Source organism: Lingula anatina, chromosome 5 (assembly GCF_051362555.1).
Source record: "Lingula anatina isolate TDL-2025a chromosome 5, LinAna3.0, whole genome shotgun sequence".
Taxonomy (NCBI): Eukaryota; Metazoa; Brachiopoda; class Lingulata; order Lingulida; family Lingulidae; genus Lingula; species Lingula anatina.
Window position 1 is genome coordinate 3,517,822 of NC_141771.1, and position 15,480 is coordinate 3,533,301.

The window sequence follows — 15,480 nt, forward strand, 5'->3', positions numbered from 1 at the left end:
TAAGTTCTCTCCTGTTTCTTACAACTTTTCGCCATACTTCACCAACACCATTATCATTATTATCGTTATGCCCTGCATCTGCTACGTCCCTCACTTTCCTCTTACTAACTCTGTAATAGAGCTTGCCTTGTTCAATCTGAAATAAGCATTACAATATGCATATATGTGTACTCATGATGTTTTAATGAATTATTGACCAAGACTACTGTTATTTTGTCCGAGTTTAAAACCGAGAAAAGGAATCGTAAGCATCTGTCCCTGGACCTAAATTCCCAGAAATGGTAGTCCCCGGACCTAAAATCCTAGAAATGGTAGTCCTCTGGACCTAAAATCCCAGAAATGGTAGTCCCCCGGGCATAAATACCCATGAAATAGTAATCACCTGCAGGGCATTTATTCAAGGAACATAGGTCCATTGGACACACATCCCTGGAATTGTATATCTGCGTATAACGTGGTGTGACCTCTAATAATATTGCTATTTAACATCATGAAAATTGAAAGTTTACTTTACAATTACACTTGCTTGTTCTCCGAATAACTCTTTTCTGTGTTGGTGTTGTCTCGATAGGATACGTGCCCTCCTGAAGATATTGGAAAATAACTTCAACTTCGGGCCTGGTCCGGATGCTGCTTGTTCCTTCCATATCAAACGTCTAGTGAGGGTGTGGTATTCATATATGAGCGGTATTTGTAGTAGAACAAGGTAGCGTGTGACATCTGGTTATGTCTGTTACCAATCAAAAATTTTGCTACGTGGCAAAAATGACGACCATGATAAAACAAAAGAAAAAAATTCACACGAAAAGTAAACATAATTTTATTTCTGTAAACGAAATTCGAACCTCCATCCACTTACACAATTACTCTGCATAGCATCCATTATACTGCACAACCTTACCACTACACCAGGGTGACGAACTGGCAAACGGTCCATTTTACGGAGTACTTATATGTGCTCACTAAAGCATAATATTACTGCCAGTAGTCATTATCCACTAGTTGCTACTTTAAATGGTCGGACATAGTTATAGGGCGGACCTCCATTCCGTTGTAAACGTAATGCAGGTCCGCCAGGAATAGAAGTCCTACCTTTTATTATATCAGGAATGCAGGTCCCATTAGGACTACTATTCCTCAGGAACGGTGGTCCGTAGGACCTGCATTCCGTTCACACCGGCTTAAGCGTCTGTCCCGCCCACTAAATGCTGTAAGGGGATAATTAACTATGGCGCCCGCTCGGCTGCCTGCAATTTAGCGTGAACTCCCAGGGAGTTAGGTGGATCTAAATCTTAATCTCTAGATCGATCTAAATCTCTGGGAAAGCACCCTTAAAGTGCGGCCGGAAAAGGAGGGTTTATACATAGGCCTACTTCATAGGTCAAGGAAGCGTGTGGTGCGCAAAAGGAATGTTTATTTACACAATGTTGTCTTGGAATGACAAGTAGGCCCCCCTATGTGTATTTTAGTGCCTACAGTTAGGTGAAAAGGCTGACCCCCCTGGGATTTGAGTTGCCAAAAAATAATCGCAAAGGTAAATAAAAAATTGCACACTTGGTATCAATTCTGTGAGAAAATGCACTCATGGCCACTATACAAGCATTCAACAATCTGTTTACAAAAGATTACTGTTTTTAACCAACTCAGTTCATGCCAAAAAGCTCATCCTCCCTTAGGGAGCTATTCACCAGGCTGTTATCAGGTTATTGTTTACCCTGACTGTTTGTCCAACAAAGCTGGGAGGGCTGTTTTGAGCCTGCAGAGAACAGGTTGCATGGCCGTTATCAGTATGTGGGATCAGTTTACATGGTGTTTAGCCTGGACATGATGTAAACTGACCCCACAGCCTGAGTCGGCCTGTGCACAATAACAAATTAAGTGTGTATATGTTCACAGCAATGCAACTATTAGATAACTTCAGAAAAGCACAGACTAGACTGAATGGAATCTAAGCTTATTTCTTGATCTTTTAGAGTACATATTATCTTTATTTTGTCAAGCACAAGCATGGCAGAGGAACGCCTTAGCGGATTGGCTCTCTTGCTTGTCCACAGAGGAAGAAACGTTATTCCTGATCCTGAGACAATCTACGAAATGAAGTCCAATTGGCGTGTTGTGTTGAAAAAATAACTGTACTTATGGCAAAATGAAACCACGATTTCTGACTTCTGATTGAGCAATAAATAACAGTTAAAATGCACCAGAATGCAGTATTATACATACAGTTTTTAAAAATTTGCCACACCATGGGAGGGGGACACCCCCTCCCCCCTCGGGGGCTTCGCCCCCCCCCCGTGACCGCTTACTGACCCCCCTGACATTTTGCTCAGGCTACGCCCCTGATTGTTCGGTATAAATTGTCACTTTTAATTCTATGTCAGCTCCTAAGAGCTAAGGAAAATGAAAAAAAATACATTACACCTAGTTCCTTTCAAGTTGCAGTAGATAAAGTAAGTTTATAATCTAATAATATGAAAAAATAAATATTGTGCTCTTGGTAAAGCAACAATGTTAAACAAAATGATGCAAAAGTTACAAGTACTAGTTATCATGTTCTGACTAAAATTTAGTGAGATCAATGTACATGTATTTACAACTACAGGAGGTAGAAGGAGTTTCTGTCATTTCTGACAATGCCAGCATCTCAGTGTCTGGGTTTCTCACCTTGCTGCAAGGGCACTGCTCGACTTCAATAAACATTTCCACACTATTGCACCTTTTAAAATCCTAATAGCATAGAAAGAAAAATGTACAATAAAACTTGATGCATTCATCGGACAAGTATAACATTTCAATGGTGAAAGTTAGCTTTTCACTGATTAGATCTTCCCAAACCGATAGAAAGAGAATTCAGGTGAGTCGATCACAAAGCTTGGAAAAGCGCTTCTGACAGGTAGATAAGATATATCATTACCAGTTGCTCAAGGCTATTGATTGCCAGCCTGAGGCAAATGATAGCCACTCTCTTTTGCTTGTGATTTTTAGCTCAGATAAGATGCTGTCAGAACGTCACCTTTGTCTTGGTATTTGTCACTGATTAATGCCTACCCTGGTGTAATAGGTGAATTAGTGTGATCATATGTGTGGAATTTCATGTTTGATGGACATATAAACGTCTAAAAATTGTCACAATACTTTAAAAAAGATGCATCTTTGCACAGCAGTCGTGGATCGGTACGGTTCAGTTGCTAATTACTTCCTGGTTTTCACCAAGGTCCTTCAGAGACTCTAAAACATCGTTATAATTACAGCACATACCATAAAACACCTTCAGATATTTATATATGGGCATAACAGATTGCACACAAGCAAAAATTCCACATGACAACGATTAATAGCCTCCCGGAAATTCTTTTCCTTTGATGCTCTTTGTCGCGCTGGCGGTTGATGCAGTATATATTTCAAAACAAATTGACTGCAAATTAAGCACGATTTTTCACCCCTAAGTTCTGTGACACGTTTTCATATCATGCTCCTATTATTTCTACAAGTATTCTCTGCCCCCAAATGCATAAAGATAGAATGTTTTCTTGCCGTGTTGTTAGAATAACTGCTTTTTTTCTCAAAGCCCACGTCTTCATCCCCAGCTAAAAATGACCACTAAGCTTTGTCTTACACCACTACACGTAACTTCCGGCACAATTCTGATCAATTCTGGTCTCCTCCGGTACCCCTTAATAACTTAAGAGTTTTTAGTTTACGTAAAGTAAGAAACAGCTTTCATTCAAAAATCGCATCTGTCATAAGAATATGTCTTTCATGCTAATTACAACAACAAGAAATGTCCCACTTCATGAGCGAATAACTAGCTTCAGTATTTTTTCAGAATTTGGCTGTTATGAAGAAATGTGTGAAAGAATCAAGAAATATGGTTTAACAGAAGCAGCGTCTAAAATGTTGAGGGAGAGAATGGACCAGTGGAAGAAAGTGGACCTTCAGGTTGGCGTTATAGGGGAATCAGGAGCCGGAAAGTCGTCATTTATTAATGCAGCCTTTGGTCTGGACGCAACTGATCCACTGGCGGCAAAAGTCGGTAGGTAGCATATCTGTTATTCTGATTGGTTTTTGAACCTCGATGAAAAAATATACCATTATTTGTCTTTTCTGTATTCAAACATTATAATGTTAACATAATATTCCATTCCATCCTGACAGTTCTCATGCCTTTGAATAACCTCTTCTCTAATTAGCTAAACGTAAATTCTTCACTTTTAGTTCATTTAATTCTTCAGTGTGAATCATTTACAGTATATCATCATCCGTGTAAGAGCAGGTATTCCCTCCATACAATTTAAACTTTCACATTTATGTACTTTTTAACTGGTTAAAGTGAAATGGTTTTAGTTCAGAACATCTGCTTTGATTTGAGGGCATATTATTTTTTATATTTACAACCCAATGCTGATACATATAACCGTTCGATTTTATCGTGTTTTTTTTTTTTGCGGAACAGGTGTTGTTGAAACGACAACAGTGCCCACGCCTTACAAACTCCCAGATAAACCCCTGACTTTATGGGACCTTCCTGGAGTCAACACCGATTTTTTTCCGAAGGAAACATATCTACAGCAAATCGATGTTCATAGATATGAATTCTTTATCATTGTTTCAAGCGAACGCTTTTCAGACAACGACATGTGGCTGGCAAAGACCATTCAACAAGAGAACAAGAAGTTTTACTTCGTCAGGTCGAAGATTGACAACGATATTGACAACGGCAGTCGAAATCGTACTCCCGCAGAAAAGGTTCTGCACCAAGTATACGAGAACTGCCACAAGAAGCTCAGCGGAAAAGGGTTTGCCAATGCTTCTGTCTTTCTTATATCAAATCACCACCCAAGCGATTGGGATTTTCAGAACCTAATGGAACAGCTCATCACAGACATTCCAAAAAAGAAACGAGAAGCTCTGGTACTCTCTGTAGCAGCTACTGGCAAAGAAGCAATTCTCGCCAAAAAAGAACTATTAGGGTCTCAAATCTGGATTGCCTCGCTCATAGCCTCCGTGGGTGTTCTTGTTCCGATCCCAGGTACAACTGTTTTGGCAAATTGTGCTGTACTGTTGAGACAAGTCAAATTCTACGAGGCGCAATTTGGACTGGACCCACTTGTAAAATTTTATCTTTTCTTTGAAAAGGTGCGCCTCAAAATGACCGACCTGTCGAATCTAGCAACAGAGACGGGGATCAAACAATTGCTCAAAACGATCTTCAACTTTAAGGACCCTAAAATTCTCCTCGCAGAGGATAAGCGTTGGATTCATCTCCGTAACATTGGCGGGGGTGCAGTAATTAATGTCATGATCATGTACCACACCCTGCATTGTATACTGGACGCATTTGCGCAAGCGGCACTGAAAAACCTAATGGCGGAAACTGATCAATATGAACTGACTGTTCTCTAGAAAGTTTATTGAATAGATTACCCTGAAATTCACGTTTTATGGACAACGTAAGACGCATTTTAATTCCATACTATTAGTACGAATTACAATATCGCTATAGTTTCCAATTAATCTATCATTTAAAGCGTAAAAACTACATCCAGTGACCAGGATGTAGCCACAGCCACCATAGAAAAGCTTGACATTGCAAAATTTATAATAATAACATATCCTTTAGTTGTGATTTTATACCACTAATTGTGGTTTCTAAATCTGAACAGTTTTAAACAAGTAGCGAAGAGGTTCAAAATAGTTATATATGCATTTATAAAAAAAATTAATTTTATGCAGTAATTAATTATGTGCTGGAAATATACTGTGTGGTTGTGTACTTTCTAACATGATCAAATGCCCATTATTACTAATACATTGCCTCGTTTTACGGTCATTCCACGTAAAGGGGTACAATTCCAAAACAAGAAATGCAGTGATATGAACTTTGCAAAACTGGAAAATTTTTTTATATTATTTTGATGAAGAGGTATTCAGAGAGTAGTTGAATAATTTTTACCCACACCATTACTGTATTTAAAGAAACATGCACGTGTAAACATGGTACAGTATTTTTTCGTTACGGAGGTTAGGTAACATCTAAATTAGGTTATATTTCAATCATGCCAAAGGTCACAGGCTCCATATTTGATTCAATTATTAAGATTTTGTATGTATTTAAAATATTATTGCCTATTTAAGATTTCTCTTCACTTATAGAAAGTGCGGTGCAAACACAATTGTAATAAGTGCCTCGTTTTCTATAAATACAAAGCCCGAGATATTCCAATTTAAATGTTTCATTAATCATTGGGGACAGACCTGCTCTTTTATCATACTATTTGTTTATGAACAAAGTGCTATCAATCTATTATGATATGAGCATTGATCAATGAGCATATGAAAAAAGGGTAATTTCGTAACGGAGGTTAGGTCATTAATAGCGATCATATTTGTTTTGATATTTCTTAGCTTAAAGTAGACTTTAGAAGCTGAATTCGGAATTTGTAGTATTACAGATAAGACAAACATTACATAATAACATAGAAATATGGATAAAACGTTTATTCAAACCAATAAATGACAAATGGTTACAACGGGTTGTTTTGCTTACTTTCAAAGACTACATAAATATATTAACCACTACTGGATACATTTCACCGCTAATATGTTGATCCATATATCTGTAGAATTCACATTCCATATTTTAGTAGAGTAAGAGTTTAATTTATAATCTTAGTAACAGAGGTTAGGTAAAACCGTTTAAACCGTTCAAAATCTTTCACGAGAAAAGGTTCGCGGTCACTAGATTTTTTCTTTCTCTGCAGTGTTTTTGTCGCTCTGTATTTGTAAGTGGCATATTGGTGTCTGTATAACAAAACATTTAACTACAGGCTTGACATTTAATATGGAATATTTCAGTTTCGAAGGTATACCTAGGTAAAAATACATTCTTTTTCCAAAAAACTCCGATCTTATATAAGATTTGTGAATGTAAAAGTGTGCAGTCAGGTTTGTCACTATCAATTAACTGACTTTCATGCCTGTTGCGCTGCTACATTATGTAATTTGCAGTGATTTAATTGGGTAGTGTTCATTTGGGCTGATCAAAGCTTGGCTTAGGCAAAGCTTGGTTCTGTCAAAAAAGTATCCATATTTCGGCAACTACTGCATAGAAGAATTTGAAATTTTGCATGCAAGCGGTCAGTTTTGCAGTGCGCAAGATGAGTCAGTAGTGCATCACAAATTTGTTAATCTAAGGCAGAATGGCGCGAAAAATACAGACCTAACCAGACAGATCATAGCGCCAAACGGAACGGTCCCCACAGTTTTATAGAGTAATGCCCAGACTGATGTACCTACACAGAGGTCACCCCCAATGTATCAAAATTTTACCTACAGGGTACATGACCCACTGTCTTTCGGGATACGCTGCTGCAACTAAACAAAAAAACACGTAGTCCGTTCAGAACGAGGGGTAAATTGCCACTAAAATGCGTTTTTCAAAGCCCTTAGCGAACACCAAACTGGTTTTAGCAGGTAAGAACACCAAATGACCTCCGAGGTACTCACTGTATTCACCAAAACATTGTCGTCTGTTTCTCTAATAAATTGGGGGCCAGGAACGATTCTGGGTAGAACACTGAAACTGCGTGACTTTCTTTATTGAGGTCAGATTTCACCTGTACCGCCTAATTAGTCAAAACAGAGTTTACAGATATCCAGAAGAGGCCTACGACGAAGCATATGCCGGGTCTAAAGTGACAAGGGTGATTGACAGCGTCAGTATTTGGAGTAGATTCCACATTGGTGCCAAAACACCAATGGCAGTCATCGACGAAAACCTGAACCAGATAAAATAAAGGAATAATCTCAGAACCACTTGACTATATCATTTGATAGGGGGCACCTTAGGAACAATTCTAGGTTGCACGATGAGGTTGCAGGTTCACACAGAGCACTTTTAATAGCAGATAACTTACAGAACCAAGGGAATGAGCAGCTACCCTGGTCATCGCCACATTTGAACCACATAGACAATATTTCGGTAGACCATTACTCATCAATCAACTGCCTACATGTCCTACAACAAAACTGGACCAGATTGGACAATTTCAGACCGATGCCTGGAATGCTATTCCAGATTGAACTCTAAAAACCTACCCACAAGAAATGCCTTGCCGCTTGAGAGCGCTGGTAACAGCCACGAAGAGGCCAGGCGTAATAACGACCATTACTGTGACTAGCAACTGACATGAGGGTCTTTTGTGGAGCGTATTACCCTTTTACAGACGATAATTTGGAAAATATGGAGATCCAAAATATCTCTTTTAATAGGAGTCGTATGACATAGAATAGGCAATGTGTTTTTGTTTGCTTCTCTGGCGAATTCCATTTATAAACTGATGTCACAATGACATCAAAGAGATAATTTAAAGTTATTAAAACAGGATTTTAATCCTTATTTTCATTTATCAGTCAGCAAAATAGAAAAAAAACTGATAGAAAATTATTTCGAAAAAAAATTCCATATTAAATGTCAAGTCTGTACATGTACATGATCGCAGCTTTAGGCAATAAAAAACATCACAGTACCCGAGAAAGTTAATGTATACAATCAAGTAGGCCGACAATAGACACGTGTTTGCGGATAACTGTCCATTTAAAGTTACTGAAAGCATTTAGAAGATTGTAAAAACTATTATGTGCTACTGAAATAGTAAAATAGGGCCTAATAATCCCGCAGTTGCTTCTGAAGTTCAATGCTTAATACAACATTGGTCAAAAAGGTTGTCCCACCCCCATTTCCATGTACTTTTATTTACAAATGATCTCCTCACAGCTGTGAACTGTTAGAAATAGTGCTTTTTATTACGGATACAGTGTCTAACATGATTAATGGTTAAAAAAATACAAAATAGTGGTGAAAATATACACATTTTATACCATTTAGTAAAATGTATAAGAGGTATCCCCTCAAATCGACTGTTTCACTGTGACTTCTACAGATGTAAAGAAATGTCTATAAAGATAACAATGATAATACGGGGTAAGTCTGTCTTTAACAGCAAGCGGTATGAATGCATACTACATCAGAAAATAGAAGTAGAACTACTTCTATGATCAGAATTTACTCACAAAACCACAGAAATAACGTTTTAAAGTATTAACAGTCATTTTTATAACAATTAAGTTATTTCGTAACGGAGTTTAGCATAACGAATGTAATTAAGGTGACACGCATTATTTTTCAGTTTTTATCCTCGGGATAACTTTGCATAACTATTGAATAAATTTTTTTAGGAAGAAGCTGGTCCTTGCTTTACAAAAATGATGTTTTTAACTTTCTAAAGCAACATTCTCTTCAAATTTGGTCTGTTACTGAGGTTAGGCTCTTTAATGCGACCCCCCCCCCCCCACTTTTGTGAGTTAATATTCTCCATGGTGGTACGCATCATTCAAAATTAACAAATCACTGTTTTTTTTAACTTCATGTATTATGAGTTTGAAAAATGCACAGGAAGGCCATTTAAGAGCATATTCTTTTATTCTTACATTGACTTAAAAAAGCGTTACGGAGGTTAGGAGTTACTGAGCGACATTGATTGAACTATGAAAGTGACGTAACTAACCAACAAATTTGACAGAGAACACCATGTATGATAATAAGAAACATGAATTCAAATTAGTTGAGGACTAAAAACACTAAAATACGGGAAAATATAAACTTTTTCTTGTGCCAAATCAGCTATATAATACCGAAGCGACACGTCGAAATCGTGCTTTTTGCGACATATATAGACCCCCGGGGTTCCCGTCAAAGCAAGTGGTACTATATTAATTGTTGTTTTTTTAAGTAGAACACATCGGGTCCTGCTAAAAAAGGCTAAAAAAAAGCTAAATTGCAGATGCTTTTACTACCGAAAATAAGCTGCGACAGGTATTATTCAGAATTGTACCCTTTTACGTGGAATGGCTGTTTAAAGGTGTTTTGTGATGTAGCATTTTTTGTGTAATGTTTCCAATAAATGCTCTTTGTACATTAATTGCAATTTGCGTGGGGTGTTAAACTGAAGGAGGGGGAGGTCTGAAACGTAAAAGTTATCTAAAAAAGACAAAATATAAGACGTGTCTACCATAATGCACGAGTATAGACCCGTTTTTTCACTCTGCCTCAGTTGGCTAAAAGGTTTCTTGTAATATAAATAATGATAAATTTAGTGACCATAATTTAATTCGAGATGTATAAAATCAAATTCTATTTGTCCTTTTGCCACTGAAATTACCGAAGAAATACGCATTCTTACACAAAAGTTAATCAGAGAAAGATTTCCATGCCGAAGAAGTAAATTCTATTTTTTCCACTTTCGCCATCATCTGCGACATGAAAGGATACTACAGCACCATCTTCCGTGACATGGTAAACCACGAGGAATTTTTCGCGCTCTTCTAAGCTTAGAAGTTCACTTCATTCAATAACGCCCGACGCATAAACAAACTGCCGAAATTCAGCTAAACCCTCGCGGTGAAATCCAGCCTACCAAACCCGTTCATGTGTCTCTAAATCGTCCTGGACCGTTACAGCTAGTTACCTCCGCCAAGGAGGTTATGTTTTCACCCCTGTTTGTTTGTTTGTTTGTTTGTCTATCTTTCTGTCTGTTTGTCATCAACATAACTCAAAGTTATGGACCGATTTTGATGAAATTTTCAGGAACTGTCAGAAGTGGGCCAAGAAACAAGTGATTACTTTTCATTTTCATTCACAAAGTAATGAAAGTCGTCACCCCTCTGCGCCAAGACAATTTCTTTTCAAGTAAGCCACAACAAAACAGGGTTATATATAGAGATATCATGATTTTCATTAATTGAAATAAATGGTGAGCTAATGTCATGCATAATGAGCAATCGACAATATAAGTAGAACACATGAGGACCAATACAGCGTCGAATCAATATACATTCACATTACAGTCAGATACATGCATTGCAGGAAGAACTTTGAAGGGCTTTCACGGGAACAAACAAATTAAAAAAAAAACGTTGTAAGATGTCCATTTGTTTCATTATTGGTCGACATTGAACAATCCTCTGACCGCTTCACAAGTTTCTCTGTTAATTTTATTTATGCTTAGAATTGTTATTAATAATTTTTTGATAAAGGAATAGACCAGATACATGTACACTAAGGAGACCTATTCCCGCCATCTATACACTGTACTTGGTTAATCGTAATGTGTATTTATATTTGCAGGTGTCAAATAAAAAAAAATCAGGAACAAACACTCTAATAAATTACCTTGTATTTAAAAGGTGGAAATGCCCTGTTGAACTGATTTTGATCCTTTGCAATATATGCCCACTTACAACCACTTTTCATTCCTAAAAAATCGTACTAGGAAAACTTCCAAATGAAATGTATTGACACCGCATGTCGTGGGCCTTTTGCCCGATCCCAGGTAATAAAATTAAAGTCAGTTCTTTTTTTTCACAATTAATAATAAGTTGAAATGTGTCATACAACACATACAAGTCTGGCATTCAATAATACTAATAAATAACAAATCCCGATTTATTTTGATACATAAAACTTCGTCTCTTTGCTGTTAACACTATCATTCTTACCATAGTTCCACCACATTTTTGAAAAATGATTACCCAGCAGGAAATCTAAATATATCTCATACTGTTTTTACTTAACTTCACGTGTCAATCGTAGGACTGTAGACACATAATTTGAGCAAAGCTTTGATCCATGATCTAAAACGAGTCAGTAATGTTAGGTCCAGGGGGCTGGTAGTCCTAGTAGAAGCGTGCAGGGGGGGGGGGGGGCACAGCAGGTACTATAAGCGAGGCCCCTGGGGTTTGCATCCCCCCTCCAACAAAAATTATACAGCATACTAAATGAGGCAAAATCAGTCAACTCTTCCATCCTTGAACTTCAACATACAAGTTTGTGAATTGCAGTTTTTTTTTAAATAAAAATTTCCTACATCTACTAGTACTGTTGTATCAAGTTACTTGTAGGGAAGGGGATTTTTTTATCATTTGAGCGCCCTCCCCGTCCCTACCCCTTTTAGTAAAATCATGGATCCACCATTGTTGTAATCAACGATTTCATGATCATATATTCATTATTACTCATTCATCACAAGCCAGTGATTGTTTGCTAGAAATAAAATGAAGCTCTTTTACAAACACAGGTAAAGGACGAGATATGTTGATGTGTCAAACTGTGCTCTACACTGTGATGAATGGAAACCAGTGCAATTAGTGAGATACTTCAAAGTCCATAATTATGTTGTGAGTCTTTAAAAGCATATAGTTCGTCTGAGATTATTTCAAAACATGGGCTAGATGGGTGCTTCCTCAAACAAATAATCTTTTCAAAAACTCCCAACCAGTTAAAAATTTCACCATTCAAACTGTATGAGCAACAAATCTATATGAATTCGATGTAGCTGCTCTGGTAACATTTTATGGTAACTGTATAAAAATTGCCATCCTTAAAACCAACATACAGGCTATACCATTACGTGGCAATTTCTCAATACTTTTTAGCCTAGTGCCTGTACACAAAATTCCTTGTACCCAGATTTCTATACATAAAGAGAGAGATAAATAAACAAAATACCTATATAATATCACAGCATGAACTCATGCATTGAGCAAATCTTGAACAATTAATATGTTACAAATGAAAAATAATATTTTGATTTTGGTCTGATCTGTAACAAAAAGGGGCTTTCAACACCATCACAAAGAAGCTAGTTCTAATACTCCCAGGATATGAGCTTCCAGGATGAGTGACATTTAAAGCTGGATTCATAAGTGAGTTCCAGTTGAATACTGACTCAAAGTCACTTGAGCTTGTGGTAAGAACAGGTGACCTTGACATCCCTTATGACCTTTGACCTTCTAGATGATCTTTGACCTTCAAGCATTCTGCTTGAAATGGTTGTCTTTTGAAGTGTGGTACATGTAGATGTATCCATATAAAGAATGCTGTATTTGCTCTTTGACAAGCTTAATACTCTGCCTGTAATTAATTTGGATAGTTTAAGTAACATGGCATAAGATACATATGTATGCCTCTTCCAAGTGATCTGCAAGCCAAATGTTGAAATGCTTTGACACATATTCACATACATGCATGGTGGGTGCAACAGCCCATGTATGCACACACCCACAAACACAATCGTTCTCTCTTTTTTATATACTTCAACATAGACAGACTCTCTTTCTCTTGTACACACACACTCACACGCACACACACACACACACACACATTCCCTCTTTCTTACACACACCATGCACACACACCCATACACAAATATGCAAAAATAGTCTCTTTCTTACACATACCATTCATCCACACCCCCCCCACACACGAATGTACCCCGAGCAAACACAGATGCACGATCCCCCCCCCACACACACACACAAATGGCCCTCACCTATGCACTCTCCTATAGACTATAACAGGTGTTGTTGACACGACGAGAGAGCCTGCACCTTACAAACTCCCGGATAAACCCCTGACGTTATGGGACCTTCCTGGCGTTGGCACAGCATCTTTTCCAAAAGAAACGTATCTACGACAAATCAAATTTCGTAGATATGAATTCTTTATTATCGCTTCAAGCACACGTTTTTCGAAAAACGACTTGTGGCTGGCAAAGGCCATTCCACAAGAGAACAAGAAGTTTTACTTCGTCAGGTCAAAGATTGACATCGATATTTACAACAGCAGACGACAGCGTGTCTCTTCAGAAGAGGTTCTGCGCCGAGTATACGACAACTGCCACGAGACGCTCAGTCGAGGAGGGTTTGCAAATGTTCCTGTTTTTCTTATATCAAATTACGACCCAAACGATTGGGATTTTCAGAAACTTATGCGCCAACTCATCGATGACGTCCCAGAAAAGAAACGTGAAGCTCTGGTCCTCTCTATAGCAGCTACTGGCGAAGAAGCAATCCGCGCCAAAAGAGAAGCGTTGGAGAATCGTATCTGGGTAGCCTCAGGCTTGGCTTCTGGTGGTGTTCTTGTTCCGGTACCAGGAACAAGCATTGCTGCAAATTTTGCTGTATTGATGTACGAAGTTAGCTTCTACGAGGAGCAATTTGGACTGAACCAACATTTAAAGTCAGATCTTTTCTTTAAAGGGGGGTGCCTAAGAGGGACCACGCTCTCGAGATTAGCGACCAAGAAAGGAATAACAGAGTTGATCAAAAAGATTGTCATTAATAAGGGCCCTCAAACTCTCTTCGCAGAGGCTGCGCGATGGATCCCCCTCGCTGGCACAGCCGTGTCTGCAGGAATTACTTTCGCAACCACCTACCACGCCCTGCACTGTATACTGGACACATTTGAGCAAGAGGCCCTGAATAACCTGATGACGAAAACTGCCTTCCATGGTGAATTATAGGAAACTTTTCAAGAGAAATTATTTTCCTGAATAGATTATCCTGAAATTTACGTTATTTAGACATTCTCTTGTGCAAACGTAAGAGGCGTTTAATACCGCACTATTTGTGCGGATTAGAATATCGTTATAATTTTCATTATCATTTAAAGCGTAAGAATTACATCAAATGACCAGGGTGTAGTTACAATAAGTATAGCTTGAGAATGTTAAAATAATATGAATAACGTTGACATATCCTATAGTAGTGATTATGAAAATATAAATAAATAAGCCCGAGACGTGTCTAAACCTTTATCAGTAGTTTTATGTCACACATTGTGGTCTCTAAATTTGAACAGTCTTAAACGAGTATCAAAATATTCAAAATAATTAAATATCCATTTATAAAAAAATAACTAATTTTATGCAGTGATTAGTGATGTGCTAGAAATATACTGTGTGGTTGTCTACTTTTTACCATGATCAAATGTTTTACTTCTACATTGCCTCGTTTTAATGCGCTTTGTGATTTAGCATTTTCATTGTAATTTTTCCAATAAATGCTCTTTGAACATTAATGGCAATTTGCGTGGGGTGTTAGATTGCACTGCCTCAGTTGGATTAAAGCCTTCTTGTAGTATAAATAAGGGATAAGTTTAGTGACTAGTAATACAATGTGAGATGTTTTAAAAAATCAAAATCTATTTGTCCTTCTTGTCACTGAAATTGCCGAAGAAACGTGCATTTTTACACATAAGTATATCAGAGGAAAATGTCCATGCCGACAAAGTAAATTATATTTTATCCAGAAACCCACTTTCGTCATCATCTGCGACATGAAAAGATGCTACAGCAAGTATAATTTACCTGTAAACACCAGGTTTACTTCTTTTCTGTCCTGTGAGAAAACCTTGGTACCAAACCATCTAGTACAGCTTTCTTTCTTATCAAACGTATTCATTGTCATGGTTACCATAAAACTGGATTTCTGATCAATTCTGTAGAACCCGGGAGGCTGGAAACCTTTACGCTGATGTTCCCGAAATGTGAATTCACGTATTTGTAATTGTAAGGGACGCGGCTGGTCCACTTGGTATGTCCCACGCCCGTAAGTGTAGACTAGATAATACCGTTTTATATT

General features: G+C 37.8%; 2 protein-coding genes across 2 annotated transcripts; both read left to right on the forward strand.

Moving 5' to 3' along the window:
- Positions 1–3,894: 3,894 nt before the first annotated feature.
- On the forward strand, positions 3,895–5,403 carry LOC147761487 (interferon-inducible GTPase 5-like). Its single transcript, XM_087013209.1, has 2 exons — positions 3,895–4,033; positions 4,628–5,403. The coding sequence occupies exons 1-2, from the start codon at positions 3,895–3,897 to the stop codon at positions 5,401–5,403; spliced, it is 915 nt and encodes a 304-aa protein (XP_086869335.1).
- Positions 5,404–13,080: 7,677 nt separating this feature from the next.
- LOC147761488 (interferon-inducible GTPase 5-like) lies at positions 13,081–14,917 on the forward strand. Its single transcript, XM_087013210.1, has 2 exons — positions 13,081–13,087; positions 13,417–14,917. The coding sequence occupies exons 1-2, from the start codon at positions 13,081–13,083 to the stop codon at positions 14,358–14,360; spliced, it is 951 nt and encodes a 316-aa protein (XP_086869336.1). The 3' UTR covers positions 14,361–14,917.
- Positions 14,918–15,480: the final 563 nt, after the last annotated feature.

Bases quoted from the DNA above. Each gene is read 5' to 3' on its own strand.
- LOC147761487 (XM_087013209.1), top strand. From the start codon at position 3,895: ATGTTGAGGGAGAGAATGGACCAGTGGAAGAAAGTGGACCTTCAGGTT. The intron at 4,034-4,627 runs GTAGGTAGCATA...AACGCTTTTCAG, and splicing joins TCCACTGGCGGCAAAAGTCG to ACAACGACATGTGGCTGGCA.